Consider the following 26,181-nt stretch of genomic DNA (forward strand, 5'->3'; position numbering starts at 1 on the left):
CGAGTACTTCCAGGTGCTGGTTGAGGTGCTGTGCGCAGGGAGGTGAATACTGTGTGCGATAGCAATTGCTGGCTACAGGAGAAGGGCTGCATGGTGTTGTGAGAAGGTGGACTGTGAGCAGATGCAAAAGAACGTGAAGGGGCAGGCGTGTTTACGTGGGAACATGTTAGGTGGTGGAAGAAGTCAGGTAAAAGCTGTGTCAGAATTAAAAAGCAACCTGGAGGAAACACACATAGAGTGGGGCTCTAATTAAATGGGCTGGGGAAGAATCTGAGACGAGCGGAGAACAAACAGTGACAAGGGCTTTGGCATTATATGCTGTGTGGGGTTGTTAACCCCTGAAGGACTTTGGACTGAGGACTGACGGAATCTGGCTTGACATATTAAAGGAAGTCTAGATTGCTAGTAAGTAGTAAGAGGCAAAAGAGGAAGCAAGAGACAGGTGAGGGGGTGCTATGTAAAATAAGCCAGTGAGGGGTGCTGTAGTAATACAGGAGACCAGTGAGGGGTGCTGTAGTAACACAGGAGACCAGTGAGGGGTACTGTAGTAACACAGAAGACCAGTGAGGGGTGCTATAGTAACACAGGAGACCAGTGAGGGGTACTGTAGTAACACAGGAGACCAGTGAGGGGTGCTGTAGTAATACAGAAGACCAGTGAGGGGTGCTATAGTAACACAGGAGACCAGTGAGGGGAGATACAGTGAGAACTAGTCTAAATCTAGTGTTTATAGATTAAAAGGAATGATTCTTACTGATGACTGTGAGCAAAGAGTGTGAGCTGGAGAGGTCAAAGATGACTTCATGGTTTTGAATCGATTAACCTGAGAACATGGAGTTTACTGAGTTGCTGGGACAACACTGCAGTTGAGAAATAAGTACCAAGACTATCCATGTAATTTTCCAGAAAGTCTGTTTCAGCTACTCATTTAATTTATTTAAAAATAATCTGTAATTTAGGTCTACTAGTAAAAATAAAGAAATTATTTTTATGAGCTATGATATTATTTTCAATTTAGTTCAAAGTTAGTATTCCCTGTCATAAAAAAATGTAATATAAACATTCATCTATCAATGATGGCCTATGAGAACTCACAAAGTCAGTTTGTAAAAGGTCTCTTCCTTCAGATAGATTTGCAACTACTAATATCAGGTCACAAGCATAATGGTCTCTAACTGTGGATTAAAAACCAAGGCTGCCAAGCATGCTACCACCAAGCTGTACTGAGCTCCAAGATTATGATGTTAATTGATCGAATTTTGTTACTTGCATTTATAGTTATTAATTTTTCCTTATATTTCCCTTTAATATCTCATTGTACTGCGTATTAACTACTTCTCAATAAGATTCAGTTAGAAGCACCTCATCCCCCAGGTAAATAACATCTGTAATATGGAAACTCACTCTGTACATCATTGAGGTCTGACTATACTGCCCTGAGCGGATAGCTTGAGTCTGAAAATCATTTTCACTGCAAACTTGCATGGGAAACAGTCTCCTTTCTTAGTATGTGATAGCTTGAGAAGTAGCTTGTGAGTATACACGGCTCCAGGATTACTAGTCTTTCAGATGACTCCAGAAGCTATGCTTTGCCCCGTAATTTTAGGTTATGTTCCTTTAGAAATACCAAAGATTTTAGTGTTCAGTATAGAGGGTGAAGTATGTCCAGCCAAGCCCTTTTCTGCAATACACATATTCTCCCCCCAAATCAGTTAAAATATGTCTTAGTAAATTTACCCTTGGGTTGTATTGAACTAATGCTTCTTCCAGTTATTTGTGAGCATTCTGTTCTCTAGATGTCCCACACGAATCCCTCCCAGGGGCCAAGGCTTCATCTCCTGCAAACTCACTAGCACCTGAGCCGTGTTGGGTACAGTTCCATTCATCAAGAAGGAAGGAGCACAACTTGCTTATTTTATTGTAATTCTTTTAACGAACCGCGATTATATCAAATCTTCAAACAACTCTTCCCTAAGTGGAATTAAGCCAGTTTGTGTTTCCTGGATGGATTTCTTAGGCTGCTACAGTTGACTGTAATTGAGTTGACCTCATTGATAATCAGTTTTCCTGTTCAACTAACGGATGAGTGGCTTGGAGAAGCCACTCAGGTCACAAGCTTGTCATTCTGTGAAGAAATTCTAGATGATGATGATACCTGTTTTACAGGGGGTTTTGTCTTGGATTTTTCAGAGGGTTATTTTTCTGTGAATTGAATACGTAGAGTGTATAGCTTAACATATTAATTTACTCTCAGTTCACCATGAAATACCTTCTTATATCAGGGCCACCATTGGAAGGTGCCACCCACTTTTGGGTTGGGTCTTCCACTTCGATTAGTCTCCTCAAGAGAACATGCCACGTGGGGTGCCCAGCACCTTGCCTTTCAGTTGATTTCCAATCTCGTCAAGTTGTCGTACTTGCTGTCAGCTGTTAAAACTGCTTCAGAGAGCTGAAGCAGCTTCATTTACAGACCCGTGGTGCTACAGTGGATGCAAGTGGATGCAAATCGTTCTGTTCCAATGGACACGATTTGTATCTCTTTTAACTCAAGACTATTTGAATTACTTTGAATTTTCTGTAAATTGACTTCCATTTTACAACGTTTAAAATAGTTAAAAAATTCAAGACCATTACTAATTCAAGTAATTCCTGGGGGCGACAGCATTCCATTGAAAGGGTTTTAGTAATTTGTTTGCCCATTATTGTCTTTCATAATTCTTCCTTATAGTTTTATAACTTCCTGTAGATCTACATTGAATCTGTGAATAGAAAGGCAGCATTTTTTTGGTAGTAGTCCACTCTGTATTCAAGTGTTACATTCAATACGCACACAAAATTACTGAATTCTGCGTTAGAATGCTAATTAATTTACCTGAGCACATGTGGAAATTACTTCCTACATCACATATATCGGTTCCTTGTTATAATCTCACGTAGTATTCTTAGTTTTCTCATGTGTAAGTTCCTTGAGGGTTGGTGCTATAATCCTTCCATTAAAAACATCACATTCAATAAATATCAAATTTCTGAATGATAAAAGTGTACAGGAGCCTGGGTGAGGGTGCAGTTCACCTGGTTACATACTTGCCCTGCGTGCATCAAGCCCTGAGTTTGATCCCCCAGGACCACGTAAAATCAGGTATGGAGACTCCCCACATGTAGTCCCAGAATTCCCAAGGTAGAGTCAAGAGGGTCAGAAGTTCAAGGTTATCTTCAGCTGTGTAGCAAGTTAGAGGCCAACCTGAGTTACACAAGTCCCAATATGGAAAAACAAATGGGGGCTGCAGAGAAGGATTAGTGATTAAGAGCACTTATTTTTTTTCCAGAGGACCTGAATTTAGTTCCCAACACCCATATAGCAGTTCCAAACCATCTGTAGCTCCAATTCCAGGGGATCTTACACCCATTTTGGACCTCAGAGGGCACCAGGCATGTACATTGTGCATAGACGTAACACAGGCTAAATACTCATCCACTTAAAAATAAATAAATCCAAAGATTTAAAACAAGAAAATCAAAATGCAGAGATGAAAAGTGAGCCAGTGTTTTACTAACCTTCCTCTAGAACTTCATGTTCACGCCAAATACAGAGTAAAAATGAACTTTGCACTGTTGTTCTCTCAACAACTACCCAAATGAAATACCACTTTAAAAAAAATGAGAGAAATCTTTGAGAATTTTTCTCTAAAACAGTTTTACTTACTTTTTGAGTTTATGTAGAAATTAATGTGCTTAATGGTGATTTGAATGGCGCAATGAGAAAGTTCGCTTTTCGTCAACATTCAAAGAGATCCAGAAATTTCTAAACTCTTGAATTTAAAGGATTTTATATAAACACAGTGTAAAAATCAAAGCAATAGTAAACTGTAAATTAGTACTCTGTTTCTGGTATGGTTAGCTACTCTTCACAATTGCTAACAAAAAATCGTTATTTTGAAAGATCCAGTCCTGAGGCTGTGAAGCTGGCAGCCCTTGTTGCCACATAAGTTTGAGGACCTGAGTTGGATCACATCTATATTCTGCACATTCATACTCTGCACATCCACTCTCTACACATCCATTCTCTGTATATCCATTCTCTGTACATCTATACTCCGTAGGTCCATTCTCTGTACATCCATTCTCTGCGCATCCATACTCTGCACATCCATACTCTCACATCCATACTCTGCACATCCATACTCTCACATCCATCCATACTCTCACATCCATACTCTGCACATCCATACTCTCACATCCATACTCTGCACATCCATACTCTCACATCCATACTCTCACATCCATACTCTGCACATCCACTCTCTGCACATCCATACTCTCACATCCTTACTCTGCACATCCACTCTCTGCACATCCATACTCTGCACATCCATACTCTGCACATCCATACTCTGCACATCCATCCTCTGCACATCCATACTCTGCACATCCATTCTCTGCGCATCCATACTCTGCGCATCCATACTCTGCACATCCATACTCTGCACATCCATACTCTCACATCCATACTCTGCACATCCACTCTCTGCACATCCATACTCTGCATATCCATTCTCTCACACATCTATACTCTGCACATCCATACTCTCACATCCATACTCTCACATCCATCCTCTCCACATCCCTACTCTCATATCCTTATTTTTAATATCCATACCTGGCACCTCACATCCATACTCTGCACATCCATCCTCTCACATCCATACTCTGCACATCCACTCTCTGAACATCCATACTCTGCACATCCATACTCTGCACATCCATACCTGCACATCCATCCTCTGCACATCCATACTCTGCACATCTATACTCTGCACATCCATACTCTCACATCCATACTCTCACAACCCTACTCACCACATCCACTCTCTCACATCCATACTCTGCACATCCATACTCTCACATCCATACTCTGCACATCCATACTCTGCACATCCATACTCTCACATCCAAACTCTGCACATCCACTCTTTCACATCCATACTCTGCACATCCATACTCTCACATCCATACTCTGCACATCCATACTCTCACATCCATACTCTGCACATCCATCCTCTGCACATCCATACTCTCACATCCATACTCTGCACATCCACTCTCTGCACATCCATACTCTCACATCCTTACTCTGCACATCCACTCTCTGCACATCCATACTCTGCACATCCATACTCTGCGCATCCATACTCTGCACATCCATACTCTCACATCCATACTCTGCACATCCATACTCTCACATCCATACTCTGCACATCCACTCTCTGAACATCCATACTCTGCACATCCATACTCTCACATCCATCTGCACATCCTCCTCTGCACATCCATACTCTGCACATCCATACTCTGCGCATCCATACTCTCACATCCATACTCTCACATCCATCCTCTGCACATCCATACTCTCACATCCATACTCTGCGCATCCATACTCTGCACATCCATACTCTGCACATCCATACTCTCACATCCAAACTCTGCACATCCACTCTCTCCAAACTCTGCACATCCATACTCTCACATCCATACTCTGCACATCCATCCTCTGCACATCCATACTCTCACATCCATACTCTGCACATCCACCCTCTGCACATCCACCCTCTGCACATCCATACTCTGCACATCCACCCTCTGCACATCCATACTCTGCACATCCATACTCTGCGCATCCATACTCTGCACATCCATACTCTCACATCCATTCTCTGCACATCCATTCTCTCACATTCATACTCTCACATCCGTACTCTGCACATCCATACTCTGCACATCCATACTCTGCACATCCATATTCTGCACATCCATACTCTCACATCCATACTCTCACATTCATACTGTTTCTTGCACATTCATACTTTGGCCAGTGAACATCCTCTCCATCCCTAGAGTCTGAGACCTCAGTGTCCTTTCCCTGTGCACGCTCATGTCAACAGTGCACATTCAGTCAGGTTCCCTCCACTCTCCACACCCAGCTCAGGGAGGCAGAAAAAGGCTGGTTTGGTTAACACCAGTCTCGCTAAATTGGTGAGATGTAGGTTCAGAGAGAGAGCTTGTCTCAAAGAAGCTATGGTGGGGAACAACTGAGGAAGACACTTGATGTGATCTCTGGCCTCTACACATGGGTACAAGTGCGCCTGCACAGGTGTGCACAGACACACACACAGACACAGGCACACACACACACACAGACACAGGCACACACACACACACACAGACCACAGACACACACACACACACACACGGAATCCTTCTCACAAAGTTAAAAATCAAATCTAGACATGCTGCCCAGAGTCTCAGCAACTTAGGAAACCAAGTTGGAAGTTTGTTTGAGTCTAGAATTTGGGTGACAGCCTAGGCAACATAATAAGAGCCTACCTACCCCCACTTCATAAAACCAGATGAAACAAAACCACTGAACTGAACAAACACACAAAAATACAGAAATAGAACCTTTCTAAATTGCCGAAAATAAATTATTTGTAATTAGCATCGAGATTATTTAGTAATTGCTTTATTAGGGTCTTTTAAACTCTAACATAAAACAGAGAGATAGGGGGAGGGGGAGGGGGAGGGGGAGGGGGAGAGGGAGAGGGAGAGGGAGGAGAGGGAGGGGGAGAGAGGTGGAGGTTTTTTGTCTGTTTTATTTTTCCCAGTTTTGAACACCCTGACCCTGACTTATGTTCCTTCAGCTATTTAATGGTTTTGTTATTCATTCTAGGTTCAGTATTAGAAATAAGTACCCAGACCAAACAATATGTGACATGTGTGAGCATTGGTATTTTAAAAACATAATGCTTCAGTGCACTCGGGAACCAAGGTGCTGCTGGATTTCATGGTACAGCTTGGAGCGTGCCACACAGCAGTGTGACGAGTATGCCGTTTTAATGCTTTCTGTCAGGAACATTTCCACTTTTGTTTACTTTTCAGTCATTAAAATTAATATGTGGCCAGCAGTTCGCCTGAAGCAGGTCGGTTCATGTTGGAGCAAATGAAACTATTGATAAGAAAACAGATAGTCGGTGTATAAATACCTGTTAACATCTATATCTCTGAAAACAAGATACAGTTCCATTTGCTGAAATACCAGAGTTTTAAAATTAAGGCAAACAGCCAGTGTACGTAGTCTTGTCAGCTCTGCACATGTGCACTCCATCCCCTCCACCTCTTAGAGACACAGCACGCTCCCCGCCCCAGCCCCAGGCTTACACTATTCATAAAGGCTATACCTTTCAGGCGTGTTTCCCTCCCACTATAAATGTTGGCATCTACAGCTCCATGCTTTTCTTTATGGTTGGTCCTTTCCACATCTTCATTGCCGCTACAGTGGATGTGGCCTCCATGCCCCTCACGCCCAAGAACATGTGCACATCATGAACTACAGACTTACACGTCTCATCTTTGGAACTTCTTGCAAGAAAGAGCCTTCCCTTGTTCAGCTTCATTGTCTAGGTTAACCCACTGACTTATTTTATCACCCGTATCAAACATCGTGTATTGTTACGAGCCAGGTAGTTTAAAGTCCTTTCCTCCTTGGTTGTATTACTCCATTCACTTTGACTCTTACACAATCCTCGGGGGTGCCGAGCTTTAGGTCACACCCCAGAGGAAACGTTCTAAACCACCACGATTGTGTTCCTCCACCATTTTGTTGCCACCACACTAGAATTTTGGTATTATTTTATGTTCAGTATTAGAAATACCAAAAATGAGTTGTAGATGACATGTGTGGATATTGCATATTTGTGCCCACACCGTTGTGTGCCCATGACTGTGTGTGCCCCTTTGCCTTTTTTCCCAGGTCACCGCAAGGCTCAGGTCCTCAGTTTTAGAGGCCTTTATTCATGTGTGACTCCCTGCGCTTCCCTCTGTTTCTGTTCTAATTTTCTCTGTATCACTTACAAATACTGGAATGTTATGTGATTGTTTGCTACCCCATTGCAATGTGAGCTGTGCGAGTAGAGCCTTTAATTGTGTTTAGTTACTGCTTTGTTTTCAGTAAATATTTTCCGGTAAGGGAAAGAGCTATTCTTGGTCCAAAGGAAATGACTTTTTCCCGTAAAACACCGAACTTTTCTCTTCATTTTACTTTTTGAACATTGTGCTGGCTAGATTTGTCAACTTGATACAAACTTCAGTCTATGGGAGGTAACCCGAGAAGAGGAAACTTCAGTTGCTGAGTGTCTTGATCAGATGGTACCCCCAGACTGTCCCTGACCAGCTAGTCACGAATGACGACATGGAGATGGTTTTTATTAATTATGGGAGCTTGGCATTAGCTTGGGCTTGTTCCAACTAGCTCTTATAACTTAATTAACCTGTTTATACTGATTCACGTTCTGCCACATGGCTCATTACCTCTCCTCAGCACCAGCACATGTTTCCTCCTTTGCCTCTGGTGGCAAATCTCCCGCCTCCTGACTCGTTCCTAGAGTGCCTCTTTCTGCCCAGATGACCGCCTTTCCTCTCCTGCTTTGCTATAGGCCATCCATCTCTTCATTAATCCAATCAGAAGGTGATGGAGAAGATGTTTATAAACTGAAGATACAAACACAAGCTTTACATAGTTCACAAGAGATTTTCCAAACAAGATGACCTGTAGGTGTGTCTGTGGGGCATTGTCCTACTTGCTAATTGACATGTGAGGACCCAGCCCACTGTGGGCGGTGCTGTTACTAGGCAGATGTGCTTGGGCTGCACCAGAAAGGGAGCTGAATAATCCTGAGGAAGCAAGCTAGCAAGCCTCATTGCTCCAGGTCCGTCTCCAGGTTCTTTCTTGAGCTCCTGCCTTGGCTTCCTTCGATGATAAACTAACCTGTAAGATGAAACAAATCCCAAGTTGGTGGTGTCCAGTGTTTTTTCACAACAGATAGCAAACTACATTAATACAGACATTAATACAAGTTTTCCACATTGCTTTCTATTTTTTCTCCTCCTTTCTTTTAAAACAATAGTGAGATTTATTGGTACTTTGTTTTTGTTATTTTGATTTTGTTTTTTCTATTGGATATTTTTTTATTTACACTGCAAATGTTATTCCCTTTCCCAGTTTCCTGGACTTAGGCCCCCTATCCCATCCCCCTCCCCTTCTTCTATAAGGGTGTTCCCCTCCCCCTGATATTACCCTACACTGGGGTTCCAACCTTGGCAGGACCAAGGGTTTCTCCTTCCACTGGTGCTCTTACTAGGATATTCATTGTTACCTATGAGGTTGGAGCCCAGGGTCAGTCCATGTATAGTCTTTGGGTAGTGGTTTAGTCCTGGGAGCTCTGGTTGGTTGGCATTGTTGTTCATATGGGGTCTCAAGCCCTTTAGCTCCTTTTCAGTTCTTTTTTCTACCTCCTTCAATGGGAGTCCAGTTTTCAGTTCAGTGGTTTGCTGCTAGCAATCACCTCTGTATTTGACATGCTCTGGCTGTGTCTCTCAGGAGAGATCCACATCCGGTTCCTGTCAGCATGCACTTCTTAGCTTCATCCATCTTATCTAGTTTTGGTGACTATATATATGGGCCACATGTGGGGCAGACTCTGAATGGCCGTTCCTTCAGTCGCTGCTCTAAGCTTTGCTTCTATATACCCTCTTATGGATATTTTTGTTTCCCCATTTTAAGAAGGAGTGGAAGTATCTGCATTTTGTTCATCCTTCTTCTTGAGCTTCCTGTGGTCTGTGGATTGCATCTTGGGTAATTCGAGCTTTTGGGCTAATATCCACTTATCAATGAGTGCATACCATGTGTGTTTTTCTGTGATTGGGTTACCTCACTCAGGATGATATTTTCTAGTTCATTCCATCTGCCTATGAATTGCATGAAGTCATTGTTTTTGATGGCTGAGCGGTGCTCCATTGTGTAGATGGACCACATGTTCTGTATCCATTCCTCTTTAAAGGTTGTCACAGACAGCCCTTTGAACTTCAGCATTTTCTCTTGTATTGCTTACATTTCTACAACTTGGATAGAAGAGCTGGATTAATTTTTTAGAGCAATCGATGAAGAGGTGATTTTTTTTTATCTTTTTGGAGTGTGTTTATGTGTGTGTATATACACATGCTTCACTTTTACTTAGTGGAACTAATGTGCAGTGTGTAATTTATCACAGAATAGATCACTATTACTTTGTAGTATCATTGAAGAAAAGCGATTTTAACAAAGTATCTCGGGCAGGGAATATGGCTAAGTGAGTAAATTGCTTGCAGCTCAAGCATGCAGACCTGAGTTCAGACACCCAGGATTCACTTTAAAGCAGAATGTGCTGCCGTAACTCCAGCACATGGGATAAAGACAGGCAGAGACGAGGGGAACCTGGAGTCCTGCTGCCTGGGCAGTCTAGCTGAAACAGTGTTTTCCAGGTCAGTGAGAGACCATGTCTCAAAAACCAAGTGGAGAGCAATCCCAGATGTCACCTCAGCCTAACCCTTGCCCTCCACGGCATGCACACACAGGTGAGAGCTGAGTAATCCCCCCACGTACTTGTGTGCACACCTCCACATCCGAATAAATGCTGGCAAAGGTTGCAGTGTATCGCTCTCTTTTCTTAGAATCTTTTATAAAGTTCATGATGAAATTACATCATGTATTATTGGGATGAGGTCTAATCTGAAGAAGCAGAATTAATCCAGGACACTATGGCAAATGGAGTGACGTAAGAAGGGACGGAGAAGCCGAGTCTCAGTTATAAAAAAGGATAAAATCGCTAATGTGTAAATGCGATAATTTGGGTTGATTCACCAGCTGTTGCCTAGCAGAGGAGTTGTGATAATGGTGCTTGCTAATAATTTTAAAAGTTACTTTAAACTTTGCCTCGGAATGACTTCCCTTGCTGTTAACTGGCTCTCCGAGATGTTTCTAGAAGTGAACCTGAAGGCAGCTTCTGCTGCAGAGCATCCGGCTTCGTCGTCATTCCCAGCCGCCGTGGCTCCAGTTACCCTGGCTTTCTTGCACTTTTGGTGTCATGTAGAGATAGAGAGTTGACCCAGAGGGGCAGCATATCTTACTCGAGGACATTGGTCTGGCTTACAAATTGTTCAGGGACTTAAACCTGCCTTCAGCCTCCTTTGATTTCTGCTTCTGGTTTTCAGTGCTTGACTGTGGAGGAGTCTGGGTGATTTATTAGCTGGTGTGTTGCTGGGCCTAGTCTGTGGTGTCCAGACATTAGAAAATACACCTACCACCATTATTTGTCTCCTAGAACTCTAGATGTTTCCTTCCTTTGTTCTCCCCTCCCTTCCCCTCTTAACAATGTATACTGTGTAACCAGGCTGGCCCCACAGAGAGGCTTGCTTCCCCCTCTTGGTTAAAGTTGAGTACCACCCCACCTAGATTGTCACGGTAACGAGCTTGTTAGTGCGTGTTAGTAATCTGCCAGTTGTTATCAAGTGGGATACACTCAGTAATGCTCGACAGAATTTTAGGAGAGGACTCCGGGCAGCAGTTAGAGTCTTAGCGAATGTCTTTTGAGTAATTGTGGCTGTTTTTGGAAGTTTTCACAGGAACTCATGATATTCAGATGTAGGAAAGTCTGTTTTTTGTCCAGACTGCATGGGGATAGTTTTCCTGGATAATATTAAATTGTCAAGCCTCTTGAGTAAGTGAAGAAAGTTATTACTGTTGTGCTGTCTGTTTCTGCTATGTATATTTTGTATCCAAGTTCTTCTGAAAATATTCAAAGCATGCTACATTATTCTTTCTATGACATACTTATCCACTAAGGATGCATCATATATTGACGCTGTCACTTATTATAATATCCTCCATGTTCAATGTGTTTATTTTCTAAGGTATTAGAATAATTATTAAATTTTCCTTGTTATCTTTTGTTCCTTTGTCAGAAGTGGGACAATATTAGACTAAAGATTTCTTCAAAGGTATCTGTAAACATTTATCATTTCAGAGATACCTTATGTATTTGTTCTTGTTGTCTTTTCGTGATAGCATAAATTTTATATTAAAATCTCATTTATCTAGTAGATTATATAGATATATAGTACTTTGCAGGCTGGCTTTCTTTCTTTCTTTCTTTCTCTCTTTCTTGGACACTGAATTAGGTAATTTATTACTGTGATAAAACAGCTTGACCAAAAGCATCTTACAGAAGAATAGTTTTTTCCTAGGTTCCAGAGAGGGAGTCCATAATGACAAGGAAGGCATGGGAGCAGGCAGTTAGAACGCTTATCACCTTTGATCACATAGGAAGCTGAGAGCGTGAGCTGGAAGAGGACAAGGCTACAAACAATTAAAACCTGCCCCCAGTGACCTATTCCCTCTAACACCGCCACACCCTCTAAAGGTTCTATGATCTCCCTCAACTGCCCCACCAGTCTGGGACCTCATGTTCAAATGCCTGAGTATATGGGGCTGTTGCTTGTTCAAACCACTACAGTCTGTTTCTTGTATATTTAGCCCCGTCTGTTCTCTATCTCATGATCCTTCTGTCTCAGCTTCCTGAATACTGGGAATACAGTAGGCATGTGCCCCTGGGGTTACTATTGTTGTGATGAATACTGTGACCAAAAGCAACTGGGGAGCAGAGGGTGTGTTTCACTCATAGTTTCAAAGGAAGTCAGGACAGGAACTCAAGAGAATCTGGAGTAGGGAGCTGGTGCAGCAGCCTTGGAAGGATGCTGCTTACTTGGCTGCTCTCCAAGGCGTATTTGGTTTGCTTTCTTATAGAATCCAGACGGACCAGCCCAGGGATGACACCACCCACAACGGGCCGGGCCTTCCCTCCTCAGTCACTGATTAGGAAAATGCTCTACAGTCCTGCTGAGAGCCCAGTCTTACTGGGAGGCATTTTCTCAATTCCGGTTACCTCCTCCCAGATGACTACAGCTTGTTCAAGTTGACATGGAGTCAGCCAGCACAGCCTGGCTGTGACTGGTTGTTTAGGTGCAGCTCCGTCACATAGAGACGACTCTTAGGATTTCATTTACCTTTTTCAACAGTTAAAGATATCACACACTTTCCTCTTACCTATATTTTAGGCAGAAATGTAATTTTTATGATTATCAAGAAATAATATTCATGACGTTAGTTTAAAAGCAGCTGTGCTCTCTCCTTCTAGTGCTAAATATAAGAGGCAAATGGAATCTTCAGAAAGTAAAAGTGGGAAATGGCAACCTGAGACCATATTTTCTAACTTATTTTCAGATAGTTTTATCACATGGTTAGGGCTGAACATCCTTGTCATTTATTATTTCTTGTTCTGTAGGTTGGGCTAGTGGAACGTTTTCTGCTTTGGGTCTCAAAATGCAGAAGCTAGCACCCACTGGGCTCGGCTCTCATCTGGAGATGCCACGGGGCAGTTAGCTTCCTGCCTCGGTCACGTGGAGGGCAGAAGGTAGTTAGTTCCTGTGATCCTAGGTGTGAGGTCCAGGTTTCCTTCCTGGCTGTCAGAGAGGAACATGTCTCTGTTCTTGTAAGTGGTCTGAATTACTCTCAAGAGGCCCTTCCTGCCTTCAAAGCCAGCAGGAGCCTTAAAGAAGAAGACTTTGATCTCTGTTATTAGCTTGACGAAATCTACTGTGAATTACTGTACCAGATAAATCTGGTGTTCCAGGTCTGACTGATGTGAGCCCTTACGTCCATTTGCAGAACCAGTTCACTGAAGTTCCCTGATGGATGAGGTGAGGGAGAAGTAGGCCGAGGGCTTGTTTTAGCATTTTACCCACGTAGCATTGCATGTTTTCCTTTGCTTCTAAACATCTTAATGTACTTACCATATTTGATATTAGTTGGTGAAAATAGGCATAGCACAGAATTTTAAATCCTTCAGTATTCATGAAACCAATTGCTTGGGGGTAATTTATGTATTTAGTATATTGCTACTGCTAACGGAAAACAGTGCTATGAGGGTAGAGAGGAGGCTCAGCACTTGCTGCTGTTCTTCCAGAGTACCTGAGTTCGATTCCCAGGACAGTATGGTAGCTCACAACACTGTAATTGCAGCTCCAGGGTATGCCAGGCCTCGGGCCTTCTAGGATACTGTACTCATCTGCACACTTCCCACATATACACACACACATACTTGCACATAAAGATAATAAAAGTAAAAAAAAGATAATAAAAAAGAATTTAAAAACTAGTACCAAATGTATTTGATGATTATACAATATCCCATAAAACATAACTCCTAAATTTATTTTATATTTTTTACTTTAATGAATGATGATACTTTTTTTTATTCTTAAAACAGAGAATTGCCCACTAAAGGGTATAGAGATCCCCAAATTACTTGCCAATTTAATTAAAATATTGTGATGAACAGTGTCCAAACTGCTGCTTCTTTCTTGGCCTCGGTTTCTTTGTTGCAGTGGGGAGGCTGGACCATTTTTCTTTCAGTTCTACGACACGTTAAGCACTTTCCACACAGTGCATTTTTCTCCTTTCAAAATAGTGGAGGGGCCAAGGGGATTAGATATTTTCAAAAACATTACATTCATGTATTTTATTCTCAAAGAATAAAAGTTTTAAAGCCTGTTAATGCCTGTTAGTGTTCTGGGACACGCCAGTAGGGAGTTCACGACATGTGGGAGGAGATTCCCACCCAGAGACATGCAGAGCGGGTGAGTCTGTGCTGGGGAGCGACTGTCGACGTGGCTTTCCTGTCTACTTCAGAACGTGGCGCACTCCATCACTGCTGGATGACGTTGCAGCTCACCGGGCAGCACTACCAACCACTTTATATGCATAGGTGGTCACCAAAATTGGTTACTTGAACGACTCTCCTGTCATCTGCCTCAGTGTGAGGGCAGCAGGGTCATTTTCTGGGGATTAGGCGGCTGGCAGTTAAAGAGGACAGGGCAAAACATTGTTTTCTCAGTTTCGCAGGTTTTTCCACATGAAATTATGTCGTTCTCGAATGGGTTGGTTGTTCCTTATCGTTTAACTGGCTCAGACCGTAGAGCAGCAAGTGTTGTCTTGGTGTAGACTTGTGTTTCTAAAGGCTGTACTGGCTTCACTGGAAGAAAACCCCTCCGAGTTAGAGTAAGCTGCTGGTAGGTCTCTGGCCTCAGCTCACGTTACATGAACTCTCGTCAAGGGAGGCCTGCGCCCCACCCCATCCTTACTCAACCGGACTTTCGACGTGGATTTAGGGCTTTGTTTGACTCTCGGTGTACGTGGCGTTCGTCTCAGTGGGTCTTGCAGCTCCTTTGAGTTCTTCACCTGCAGCGTTCAGTGTCCCTTCCCCTTCCAGTAGCTTCTCTACAGTCGATGAGCATGACATGTGCTCTTTATATCTTTCATAAGAGTGTTCGGGGCAGGATGAAAGCCGTGGGGCAGCTACCTGCTTCCTGTTACGCATCCCCGTGCAGCGGCTGACACTTTACGTTCAGCGTTTCGTCAGCTCTCAGCCGTGTTTTCACGTAGAACTCAGTTCAAAACCTCATCAGTGGGTTCTTCCCACACACTCAGGTATGCGCCTTGCCGTGGCCGAGATTCAGGGCCTTCTCCCTTGTCAGTCCTGTCGCCGAGCTGTGGGGAAGTATGCACACCGTTCTCACAGCGCACACCCTTCTCACAGCGCACCCCTTTCTCACAGCACGGCAGAAAGGACTACGATGTCTCTCCAGAGTCCTCAGTTCTGTGTTACTGTTTCTTACACTGAAGACATTAGGCTTTCATGACATTAGTGGTTGCTTGTTTATTTCATTTCTGAATTCAACCTTATCGCTTGTTACTGTGTTCATGCTTGTGTTCGATGTGTGCGTGTGAGGAGAACAGGCACGCGCGTGCCGTGGCATGCATGTGGAGGTCAGAGGACAGCTTTGGGGAGTTGGTTCTCTCCGTACCAGAGCTTTGGGGATTGACCTCGGAGGGCAGGCTTGTGCTGAGCCATCTTACCGGCCCAGCTCATACCCGCAATAATTTGCAAATGAGAATATGGGCTTTATAGAAAGCAGGTTGTTTTACTTCTAGGAAATAGCCTTGGGGGGACATCCTGTTTTCTTATTGCACTTGAAGTACTCCCTCTCTGCCTAGCTGCTAACATATAATTAGGATCATTCCTTTTATTTCATTCTCTATTTTTAGAGGGCGCTGCTTTTTCCCATTTTAATTTATTTTTACTGTTATTTAACTCACTTATGTGGCCTCAAGATCTCAAAATAGGAACAATCTGTCCTTTTTCCTTTTTTCTGTCTTCCCCGTTGGTAAACATTTAAATTAGTTTTTTGCCTGCTCTTCTATTTTTTTTTTGAAGTGAAACACACGTGCAAAGCCATTTTTACTGTTTTCGAGGTAGCATGGTGAAGACTCCCCACAGCGGTAGATGGAGTCTTCCTGATTGCTTTGCAGCAGTGGTTAGTCCCTTGCATGGACGCAGCGTTACTGTGCTTGTCTGGTCCTGTGCTAATAGAAATCTATAGTCTCCGATTCTTAGTTACTAGAAATAATCTCAGAAGAGAGTAGCCCTTTATGCAGGTGACAATTTGTATTTGCCAGTGTAAGATGAAAATGGCAGAAAAGAAAATCAGTCGTCCTGGCTCGGCAGGATGTGATAGGTCGGAGATGAGTGGCTTCAGCTTCCAGCCTCAGCCGTAAACGCCACAGACAGTCTCTTCATGAGGACGTGTTGAGTTTTATTACATAAATTACATATTATGTCTGTATCGTAATGTTTACCCCATTCATTTTACTTATAATTAAGACTGAAAGAGGGTTGGGGATTTAGCTCAGTGGTAGAGCACTTGCAAGGCCCTGGGTTCGGTCCCCAGCTCCGAAAAAAAAAAAGAAAAAAGAAAAAAAAAAAGACTGAAAAATACACATAGATTTAGAAATACTATATCCCTCTTATATTTCTGGAACAATTTGGTTATGATGTATTTTTATTAATAAAATACATTTGTTTTGCTGTTTTGCAACTGGCTTATAATTTTCTATTTTACTGTTGTCTTCTTTTTCACCATTTTATTTTTATTTATCTTTTAATGGAATCCCAGTTTACATATGGGAAGTAATTTCTCCATATGTAATAATGACATATATACACACATATATAAAATGTATACACATATAAAATCATACATATCACATAATTACACACTATATATATGTATATATATAATTTTTACTTGTTTTCTTGATATATGAACAAGATCAAGATTTAAACATAGAATGTTACGTAAAATTCAGGAAGCTCTTGAATGCCTCTCAGTCTACCTTTTCTTTTTTTTTCTTTTATTAGATATTTCCTTTATTTACACTTCAAATGTTTTCCCCTTTCCAATTTCCCCTCCAGAAAACTCCATCCCATTATCCCATCCCCTGCCTCCATGAGGGTGCTCCCCCACCCCCCACTCCCATCTCCCCGCCTTGGCATCCCCCTACACTGGGACATCTAATCTTCACAGGACCAAGGGCCTCTCCTCCCATTGATGCCTGACAAGGCTAATCCTCTGCTACATATGTGGCTGGAGCCATGAGTTGCTCCATGTGTACTCTTTAGTTGGTGGTTTAGTCCCTGGGAACTCTGGGGAGTCTGGTTGGTTGGTACTGTTGTTCTTCCTAAGGGGTTGCAAACCCCGTCAGTTACCTCAGTCCTTTCTCCAACTCTTCCACTGGAGACCCCATTCTCAGTCAAATGGTTGGCTACGAGCATCTACCTCTGTATTTGTCAGGCTCCAGCAGAGTCTCTCAGGAGGCATCCATACCAGGCTCCTGTCAGCAAGCTCATCTCAGCATCCCCAATAGTGATTGCATGTGGGATTGATCCCCATGTGTGGCAGTCCCCTTCAGTCTGGATGGCCTTTCCTTCAGTCTCTGCTCTACACATTTCTATCAGAAGTATCTATTACTCCCATACAGGAAATCCTGCAACATGGATATGTTTTGTATTTGCATTCTTTTGCATATCTGATGGAATCCCCCAAGGTGCTCTCTGCTCCCGTGATACTCATCTCCTTTCAGGACTACTTCATACTCTTGTTTGTGTTAGATCTTATCTTTAGTGATGTCTTCATCAAAGTCTTGTCTTATTCTTCTGTTATATCTTTTAAGGGGATCTTTTAAAGTTCTTCCTAACCATGGATACTACTCAGGTCCAAAGTAACCCCCAACCCCTTACTCCCACCCCCAATGACAGTGCTGGTGACATTGCTCTAAACAGAAGGACTTTGGCCGGGTAAACAGAAGGATTCCTACTGAATAAGCAGAGGCTTTCCTGAGGTTCAGCACAAAATGTATGTAAGCATTCAGTGAATTCTCCTCGTTACATTTTTCCATGGGTATAAAGAAAGACTTATTGGATGTTAAATTTCTAGAGAGAAGAGCAAAATGTCAGAAACACAGAAAGATTCTATATGATCGTCAGCATGGCAGTGTCTGTGAGCTGATACAGGCCATTCAGATTGACCAGGAACTAGATGTCTGAGGCTGTTGGCCTTTGTTGGGTGGTAAATTAAGGGAGGTTCCTGGTAAGCAGAAATCTGTCTTTACTTTTTATTTTTTAAATCAAGTAGTTTAGGTCCTCAGGGACATACTTCCCTCCAACAAGGCTACACCTCCTAGTTCTTCTAAACCTATCAAAGAGTTCCATTCCCTTTGAGTAGGCATTAGAATGTTTGAGGTTGAAGGCATTACTCAAACTTCTGCACTGGCCAGCCACAGTATTCCTAAGCAATATGTTAAAAATCTACCTCCCAGTTGTTCTTTGGACCCACTCAACCCATTTATAAATCTCTTGTGTTATTTGACCTAGTATTATTTTCCCCTCATAAAAAAGTTATTTTACAACCCCAAGTGTAGACCTGTATACCAGAGGCTATCTGCAAAGATCTCTGGCCCGGCCAAGTGGGAGGTTCAAGTGAAGGGAAAAGGGTGTGAGCAGGGAAGGGAATTGCCCCTGTCCCCATGCTGCTGCCGCCGCCTGTTGCTGTTGCTATGAGATTCCTTTATTCCTTCTACTTAGGATCTTATATCCAGTTTTGGGGTGCGCTGGGGTCTGACAGTAGGTGCTCCCTATTGTCTTGGTCTGAGATGTTAGGGATGCCTCTTCTATACGTGGAAGGGCTTGGAGTGTTGCCCCTAGGTGACTGATGGCCACAAACCTCTCTATGGGCTGCTGCTATGTGACAGGGGCCTGGTGCTGGGAGCAGGCGAAGCTCCCATCGTCCCTTCAGGGTCTCCGGGGCTTCTAGCCTTAGCTCGAGCTTCCCAGGCTTCCTCTCACGGTCCCCCTCCCTGTACCCAGTATTATCTTACCAGTTCTTATCCTTCATCGGTTATTCCCATGCCAAAATACCTTTAAATACCCACATAAAAACATTTAGAAAAGGAAAATGAGGGAGTCACCTACTAGACAAGTTTGCAAACTTATTCTTAAAGGGCCATCTGGTACATACTTTAGGCCCGTGAGCCACAATGTTCAGGCAGTTACCCAACTCTGACCAAACATGGCCACAATCCAGTAGAGGTTATGGGGACCTACAAGCTGAGTTCTACAGCATTTGACCTATAGCCTGGTGCCCAGTGAAACCATTACTCAACCAGCTTCTGTGTGAAGTTGCCCCAATGGTTGCCTCATCTGTCTTGAAGTCTTAGAGCTTGTTTTGTTTCCTTGGCTTAGAGACACTGACTTTGTGGTCTACATTTTTATTTCACTGAATATATTAATTGATTGCACAGTTTTCATCTTCTCTCCATAACAGAAGAGAGAAGAAAGTAGCAAAGAGGGATGCTTCACAATGACCAGAAACATCAACAGATGGCTCCAAGCGATAACAGCCCCATAGCCAACAGTGGTGGGAAAGTGACAGGCAGCACAGTTTTCACCAATGCCCAGACCAGAGATAAAAAGTGTGTGGTGTCACAGCCAAGGAGGGAACAGTGTGTTTCTTTATATTTACTTACATGTTCTCTCTCTCTCTCTCTCTCTCTCTCTCTCTCTCTCTCTCTCTCTCTCTCACACACACACACACACACGAAGTGTACTCTCTCACATATTTACCCACTCTCTCATACATGTGTACTCTCTCACACACACATACTTTATTACACACAACACTCTTTCTCATACTTGAACACTCTCATACACACACACACACACACTCTCAAAGTGTACTCTCACATATTTACCCACTCTCTCATACATGTATACTCTCTCACACACACACTTTCACATAACACTCTTTCATACATGTACTCTCTCATACACACACACAACACATTCTCACACATGTACACTGTCACACATAACTTAAAAAAAACCACAAGATAGTTTCTTGTTTTGAAGACCTTGAAAAGAATAAAGGAACATCTAAGATTGGCCTTGAAATATGCAATAGTAGGTCTGATAATGATAGTTAACATTGCTAAGGAGAAAAAACGATGGAGAACCACCAGTTCTGCTTATGGAAATATACTAAGAATCAGTTCTTACAAGTTCACACTACGAGTTCCTCACGGAGTTGGAACATTTTTAATATTATTCAGATTTCACACACACACCAGTTTTTTCATAAGAAAAACATTTAGTTAGGGTTGTGATTCTTGAGCCTGGACTCTAAGGCATAAGGCAGGAAAATTGTGAGTCTACATCCAGTGTGGACTGCCTAGATTTTGTCATTTCTTTTTCCTTTTCCAGCTGTGAGAGGCTGTAGTTTTCTTCTCAGCACACCTTGAGTGTGAACCTGACGATAGTGAACCAGGGGGCATGTTTCCACTTTTCTGTTCTCAGGATGAACCTGTATTGAGCATTAACATTCTGATCTAAGCTTATACATGAATCAGTTACGATAGATACTTGGGCTTAAATTTTGTTTTCTCTCTTTCAGACTATTATGAAACTCTCGCTTTTAGACAGCTGAATGTTTCACTAAATTTCAAAATCCTCTCTGGGGACTGTCGTAGACTGAGGAACATGCTGCAGTGCCACATGCTCCTTCAGGTTTTGAAGTGAGAAATACCCGTTGTCCCATTGCCCATAGGACCATTTGGTTTTTAGTGTGCCTCACCAGGTGGTAGTGACACATATCTTTTTTTAAAAAAAGATTATATATATTATACACTGCAGCTGTCTTCAGACACACCAGAAGAGGGCACTGGATCCCATTACAGATGACTGTGAGCCACCTTGTGGTTGCTGGGTATTGAAATCAGGACCTCTGGAAGAGCAGTCAGTGTTCCTAACCACTGAGCCATCTCTCCAGCCCCACAGTACCATTTTAAACTTTGGTTGGTAATTGTAATGTGACCAGGATTATTTCATCTCCCAGTAACTCCCAGGAGATGTCTTAGTTTGTATTGAGAATCTTAATAGCTTTTATAATCTGATTATAAAATTCTATGACATGGACATTCTTATTTTTGCAGTAAACTTTCTTTTACATGGTATTCAGGTATTTAAATTTAATATTTTTGTTAGCTTATTCTGAATTGCTAATGGTCAAGTAAGTTCATAATTTAAAGGAAAATACATGAAATCAAAACATGTTTCTATTAGTACAGGTTGAGAACCAATAAAAATGTATCTGTGCTCTGTTTTTTTATAAAAGAAGTCTTAATGCTAACAGAATCACCATAGCTTTCTTTTTCTTTTTTCCTAAGGCAAGAGGAGCAGATGTCCCGGAGATCCCTGGAGATCTCACACTAAAGTCGTGTGGCAGCACAGCGAGCATGAAGGTCAAGCATGTGAAGAAGTAAGTGCTGCCAGGAGTGTCCTCAAGAAAGTCCTAGGAATGGATGCCGGTTCTTCGTTTCTCAGAAATGTTTTATTTCACTCAGATCTTCCTGTGCATGTAACAATGTATATTGTTAAGCCTTACATTGTAATTCAACTGTGAACTGATCAGGTCTACATACAACTTTCTCTGCTTTCCTAAAGATGCACTTTGTTTCCATCCTTATACATTTTTGCCTACTGAGTTCCATTTGTCTAACAAAAACATCGAGAGCTGGCCTCTTCACCTCTAATGCATAATCTCATTTATTAAGGAAAACCAGCTTTTTTTGGTTGGATTATGGAATCCTAGGTTTGCTTTTCTGAAAGAGGAATCTAGAGTTTATTGTTATATGAAATACCTGAATCTTTCCCTTTCCCTTGTTCTTGTTCTTTTTCTTCTTTCTCTCCCTCTCTCTCCCCCCTCCCCCTCCCTCCCTGCCTCTCTTCGCCTCTTTCTTTTTTCCTTCCTTTCTTTTTGTTGAGATAGGGTGTCTCTGTGTAACAGCCCTGGCTACCCTGGAACTCAATTTGTAGACAAGGCTGGCCCTGAACTCTCAGAGATCTGGCTGCCTCTGCTTCTCCAAGTGCTGGGATTATGAATGCCCCCATACCTGGCTCCTTCGTAGTTTAAACAGGAAACCCAGCGTCTCCCTTGGTAAAGGGGGACTAGACAGGGAAATAGACTTCAGGGGTAAGTCTAGGAAAGACGAGGATAAAAATGTTCCTTCTGTACCCAGGTCCACCCCCCCTGGACTGATGGGCTGTGACAACATTCACAGGTAAACCCTGGTGTGCTCTGTGTTGTGAATTCTGCTTCTCCGTAGAAGCTGGCAGTTTCTAGTTACTTTGCCAGAAGTATGGCTTCTCTGTGAGCATTGACTTGAGGCAAGATCAAGAGACTGGATGTTTTATTTTTGGTTTGTATCTATCCACTCAGTGCAGTATTCATCTGGTTACATGTGTTCTGAACAGGTCTGTGTGTATGTTTGTGGCTCACGTGCATGTGCTTATCAAGTATTTTTGCTTGCATGGGCTCTAAAAATACATGATCTTTGAACTGATTTTTAGCGGTCAAGCATCTTGTTTCATATTTGCTTTCATGTATTTTAGGTTACCCTTCACAAAGGGGCACTTTCCAAAGATGGCTGAATGTGCACATTTTCATTATGAGAACGTGGAGTTTGGCAGCATACAGGTATATTTGAAATTTCCTATATTCTGAATCGAGATAAGTGATATTTGTTATTTTGGTATTTATTTATTGATGTAATTTTTCTTTCCAAGTTGACATATCCTTTTAATCCCCACACTAATGTGTATCAATTAAGGACTTCTTTGCTTTTCTTGTTTGGTGTCATGTTCATATGTCCATGGGTTTGCAGTGTAACTTTAAGTTCTGAAATTATGTATCCTCGCTACCACTGCCTTGCTTGGGGTTGAAGTCTGGAAGACCGCAGTGCTTGATTCTAGTGTCTTGGTTATTAATGTCCTCAGCAGTCTCACTTGGCATCAAGTGGAATACTCCGCTAAGTCACCAGCACCTTAATGTGAAAAATGAAAGCTTTAAAGGGGGTGGGTTGTTATTATTTTTTAAAAACCATTTTACCAGAGCAACAAAAGCTATTTTTCATTTTGTTGGCAAAGATAGTCGAGTAGGAACAAAAAAAGGTAATACGTAGAGAAGTTTTCCACCTGCTAATTTAATTCTGCGCTGTCCAGAAGGAAGTCATCTAGCACAAAGTATGCTACTTCTCCTAATTGCATCGTAGAGCCCAGTTAGGTGGGATTGACCTGTAAGATTTATGAAAGCTCAGGATACTTTGTTTTGGAAAATTAGCAGTTTAAGATGCCACAGAGATTTTAACAATTGAGTGCAAGTCACCAAACAAAGGATGTTTTGTTTGGTTAATACTTGTGTCATGGTTTTTTATTGTGAAGAGACACTGTGACCAACACAACTTATAAAGAGATCATTTAATTTGGGACTCATAGTTCCAACGGGTAGGAGAGTCTGTGATATCATGGTGGGAAGGGGGGCATGGCCGTAGGCAGGCGCTAGACTGGAGCAGTAGCTGAGAACTTACGTGTTAAAAAGATAACCGTGAGGGAGGGGGGAGGGAGAGAGAGGAGGGAGAGAGAGAGAGAGAGAGAGAGAGAGAGAGAGAGAGAGAGAGAGAGACAGAGAGAGACAGACAGAGAGAGACAGAGAGAGACAGAGAGAGACAGAGAGAGAGACACACACAGAGACAGATACACAGAGAGAGACAGAGAGACAGAGACTGAGAACACTAACTGGGAGTGACATGGGCCTTTGAAACCTCAAAGACCACCTCCAGTGCCACACCTCCTCCAAGGCCAACCCCCCTTTCCTTCCCAAACAATTCTACCAACTACAGAACAAGCATTCAAACGTGAAGTTATGGAGACCATTCTCCTTCAAACCACAGATGATAATTGATAATCTTGTTACAGAAGAACTATTCAGAAGCTACTACTAAACACACGTTTCATTTTGTGACTAAGTGCTTGAGTGACTTAACTTGCATAGCTTTACAGTTATTTCCTGTAGGTGTAGGCGTGTGTATTTTTTTTTTGGGGGGGGGGGTTCTTTACAACATTGAGATCCCAATACACCGCACAGACATCAGGAAGAGAAATAGTAGTCTAGAGATCTATAGCAAAATTGAGAAGAGTATTTAAAATGTTGGCATTATGTAACAGGCCAGAAGTCTTTAAGGACTCTGATTTCAAATCAAAACCAAAGCTGTCATTGGTAAGCATATAGAATGGATTAAAGGCTTTAGTTAGTGTTAGCCTTTCTACTGGGAAAGCTTCCTGACCCTGAGCAAGCAGGTCCAGGCCTTTGTGTTTCATTTCCTTCGTTGCTGAGGGGCATGGGGTTGTCAGATACTAGAGTACCAAACTCCATGTTTCGTTTTTGATTGAAAGTTGTATAATGTATGTATGGAAGAAATGTAGGTTAGGGATAGTACTCAGTTGACTTTTCTGAGATAGTGTTAGCAGCTGATAAGAATGTTCAGATCTCTTTAAGTGGAGGACTGTGTCATGAGGGAAAGTATCAGGTAGCCTTTCTGCTGGAAGCACTCCCCTGTTACACTTATTTCTGTTCTTATGCCTCTGCTGCCTGCCAACTAGAAGTGAAAGGAGGGGAGGGCACAATGAACACTCACTTGGCTTTGCCATCCTCCCGTCCAAAGTGCACGAGTGGAGGATTTCTGGGCTGCGTTGATGTGCCGGGAAGTTTCAGGAGCGTGGGTATGGGGGTGATTCATGGGGACCAGCTTCGATCACCTTGTGAGTTAATTCAAGAATCTTCTGTTGTGTGCCGGCCATGCTCCATTTGGATGCACTCCTCTTGAGAAGTCATCCTCTCAGCTTTGACCAGTCTGTTTTCTGCCTTTGGAGCAGGGTCTCTCCAACTACTTCTCTCAGGTTCTGCATCTGATATGGTTCAGCCTGAGTCACCGCTAGGACGTCTTATCAGTGTCCATGAGCTGAATTTCATAGTAAAGGAGCCATAGCGGACACCTGGGTTGGCTCTCTGTTGGTGATTTTCGACTTGCTATTTGTGTTTTAGCCTGCATATGGTTTTATGTTTTATAGCCTGGTGAATGCCATTTATAGGAAAACTAAACACAGCAGTACTGACCTTCAAACAATTCTACATTGTTTCGTACAAACAGTTAAAATAAGGCTTATTTGTCTCAGTTAATCTCTTTATCACTTTATAAATGATTTCTATGGTAGATAAACCCTAGTACACTTGATCCTAAGCATGTTTTTGGTAAATGACTCTCTTACATGTAATTGAATATGAGATTGAAAATACATTTTGAGGAACACACAAGAAAACTCGGTAAAATGTGCCTAGAAGAATCTGTCTTTTTGGGTAGCTCTGTTCACACTGTCAGTGACCGGCTCAGATGTTACTTTCTAATGTCCCAACTCTGGAACACTTCTTCAGTCATTTATCTTCTTGCTTTAAACTTCGATATCAGTAATTTCTTTGGGACTTATACATTTCTCCTCAGCCCATAAAATCTTGTAGCAGCAGTTGGGCGTCATTCCCTTGTATGACGGAAGATGTCAATGTTTATTGGCCATTACTGCTGTTACGGGACTTGATCCTAAGTGTGGCTTGCAATACTCAGTAAGACTCCATTGGAGAAAACTAATTTCGAATTTGTCAGCTGTTGATGGTTGGAGGTGACTTTTGGGTTAGGGATGAAGGCTTGTGTCCACTTACCCTTCCAGCCCTGGGATCCCATTTTGCTTGGCCCCGGGCATTTGCTGCCGTAGTCTCTGAGTTCAGATGTCCATCAGTCCTTCTGTGTCCCGATGGCACCGTTTCTTGGTGTCTTCTGTCCTTAATGGCTCTTACAGTTTTTCTGCCTCTACTTCCTCAGTGTTCCCTGACCTCTAGCCGGAGGAGTTTGATGGAGACAGCCCATTAGGGCTGAGTGCTCTAAGCGCTCTCACCCTGTACATTGTCTAGATGTAGATC

At 42.5% G+C, this 26,181-nt stretch overlaps 1 protein-coding gene across 6 annotated transcripts in view; it reads left to right on the forward strand.

The window, feature by feature from the left end:
• Arhgap32 (Rho GTPase activating protein 32) overlaps positions 1-26,181 on the forward strand; it is a 252,554-nt gene that overhangs the window by 109,911 nt on the left and 116,462 nt on the right. For 4 of the 6 annotated variants that reach the window (XM_032909362.1, XM_032909357.1, XM_032909358.1 and 1 more), the window contains exons 3-5: positions 21,542-21,633; positions 22,394-22,435; positions 22,767-22,851. In XM_032909362.1, coding sequence (XP_032765253.1) covers positions 21,542-21,633; positions 22,394-22,435; positions 22,767-22,851 — 219 coding nt within the window. The remainder of the gene's footprint in view (positions 1-21,541; positions 21,634-22,393; positions 22,436-22,766; positions 22,852-26,181) is intronic. The other 2 variants (XM_032909360.1, XM_032909361.1) reach the window with 1 other exon arrangement.

This window comes from Rattus rattus, chromosome 8, assembly GCF_011064425.1.
Source record: "Rattus rattus isolate New Zealand chromosome 8, Rrattus_CSIRO_v1, whole genome shotgun sequence".
Lineage (NCBI taxonomy): Eukaryota > Metazoa > Chordata > Mammalia > Rodentia > Muridae > Rattus > Rattus rattus.